At 62.0% G+C, this 1175-nt stretch overlaps 1 protein-coding gene across 1 annotated transcript in view; it reads right to left on the bottom strand.

Annotated features, from left to right (window-relative positions):
* Nucleotides 1-1175, bottom strand: part of CNGB3 (cyclic nucleotide gated channel beta 3) — a 129046-nt gene that overhangs the window by 60363 nt on the left and 67508 nt on the right. The window contains exon 6 of the mRNA XM_014528439.1: nucleotides 868-1166. Coding sequence (XP_014383925.1) covers nucleotides 868-1166 — 299 coding nt within the window. The remainder of the gene's footprint in view (nucleotides 1-867; nucleotides 1167-1175) is intronic.

Genomic DNA, 1175 nt, shown 5'->3' with positions numbered 1-1175 from the left:
GGGCGGGGCCGGAGGCAAGGACTGCACAGTGGCATTGGGTCTGTGCTCATAGGAATGTCTTCTGTCTGCCTTAGCTGCCTGGGCGTGCAGTCCCTCAGCGGGAATGAGTCCCGGAGACCATTGCCCTAAGAGCAGGCAGCTGGTTGCTGAGTAGGCTCCGCAGTTCTGGTGAGAAATCTGCAAAGTGGAGCTTGAACAGAAGACAGGCCCGGAGATGTCCTATTAATTAAAAGCAGCACCACCCAGGCGTGCGTTCCTGCTGGTGCTTTGCACGGCCCGCAGGGTGGCTTCCTCCTTGGGGTCCGGCTCTCGCGCAGACCTTGATGCTGGTGGTTCTCTCCGGACAGCACCAGCACTGGCGCATCTCACATCGAGGCCTCGCTCTGTGCCATCCGTCAGGCAGCCCCCTCCATCAGGGACTTTGGGCACTGGGAGGACGGTGGTGTGGCTGAGAAACCAGGATTTTCAATGTCATTTCATCTTAATTAGAATTTACACTTGAATGGACACATGGCTCGTGGCCAGTGCACTGGACAGTGTGGGAGTCCTCTCTGACCGGAGGCCAGGGTCCCTCCTGGACTTTCCAGTCAGGTTGTCCCCAGCGGCCAGGCCACTAGCGCCTGGACCTGGCGTGTGGCTACAGGCCGAGTGCTGGGTGCGCCAGCGATGCGCAGCCGCGTGTCTCCGCAAAGCTCACAGCTGCGGGCTCCCGGGGGCGAGCAGCGCTGGATGAAGTACCTGCCTGATTTTATTTTATTTTTTTCTGCCTGATTTTACAGCGCTGAGGGGAGTGGCAGGCTGTAACGGGGCAGAAGACAGCTGCCTGCCTCGCACTACTTGAGGCTCCAGCACCCGAGTGTTACTCACCCCCTTTGCACGGGGCTGGGTGTTTTGCATCATTTGGGTAAAGCCCTGCGGACGGTTTTGACCTTTCAGACCAGCGTCACCTTTGTACCCTCGCGTCCCACTCCACGCGGAGGCGCTCCCCGGCCCAGTGCTGCGCGCAGGGCGGGTCCTGCCGGATCCCTCCTGGGTTTGAGGCCTGAGCAAGTCCCCCCGGCCCCCGCCCCCAGCCTCAGTGTCCCCTTGGCTGCAGGCCCGGTGACCACGCCTCCTCCTCTGCGGGGCACTTCCCCGCGCAGCCACCCACTCTGCGCAGGCGCTGGCTCCTCCCC

Source organism: Myotis brandtii, unplaced genomic scaffold (assembly GCF_000412655.1).
Source record: "Myotis brandtii unplaced genomic scaffold, ASM41265v1 scaffold634, whole genome shotgun sequence".
In the NCBI taxonomy this organism is placed as follows: Eukaryota; Metazoa; Chordata; class Mammalia; order Chiroptera; family Vespertilionidae; genus Myotis; species Myotis brandtii.
This window is presented reverse-complemented; position numbering and strand designations above follow the sequence as displayed.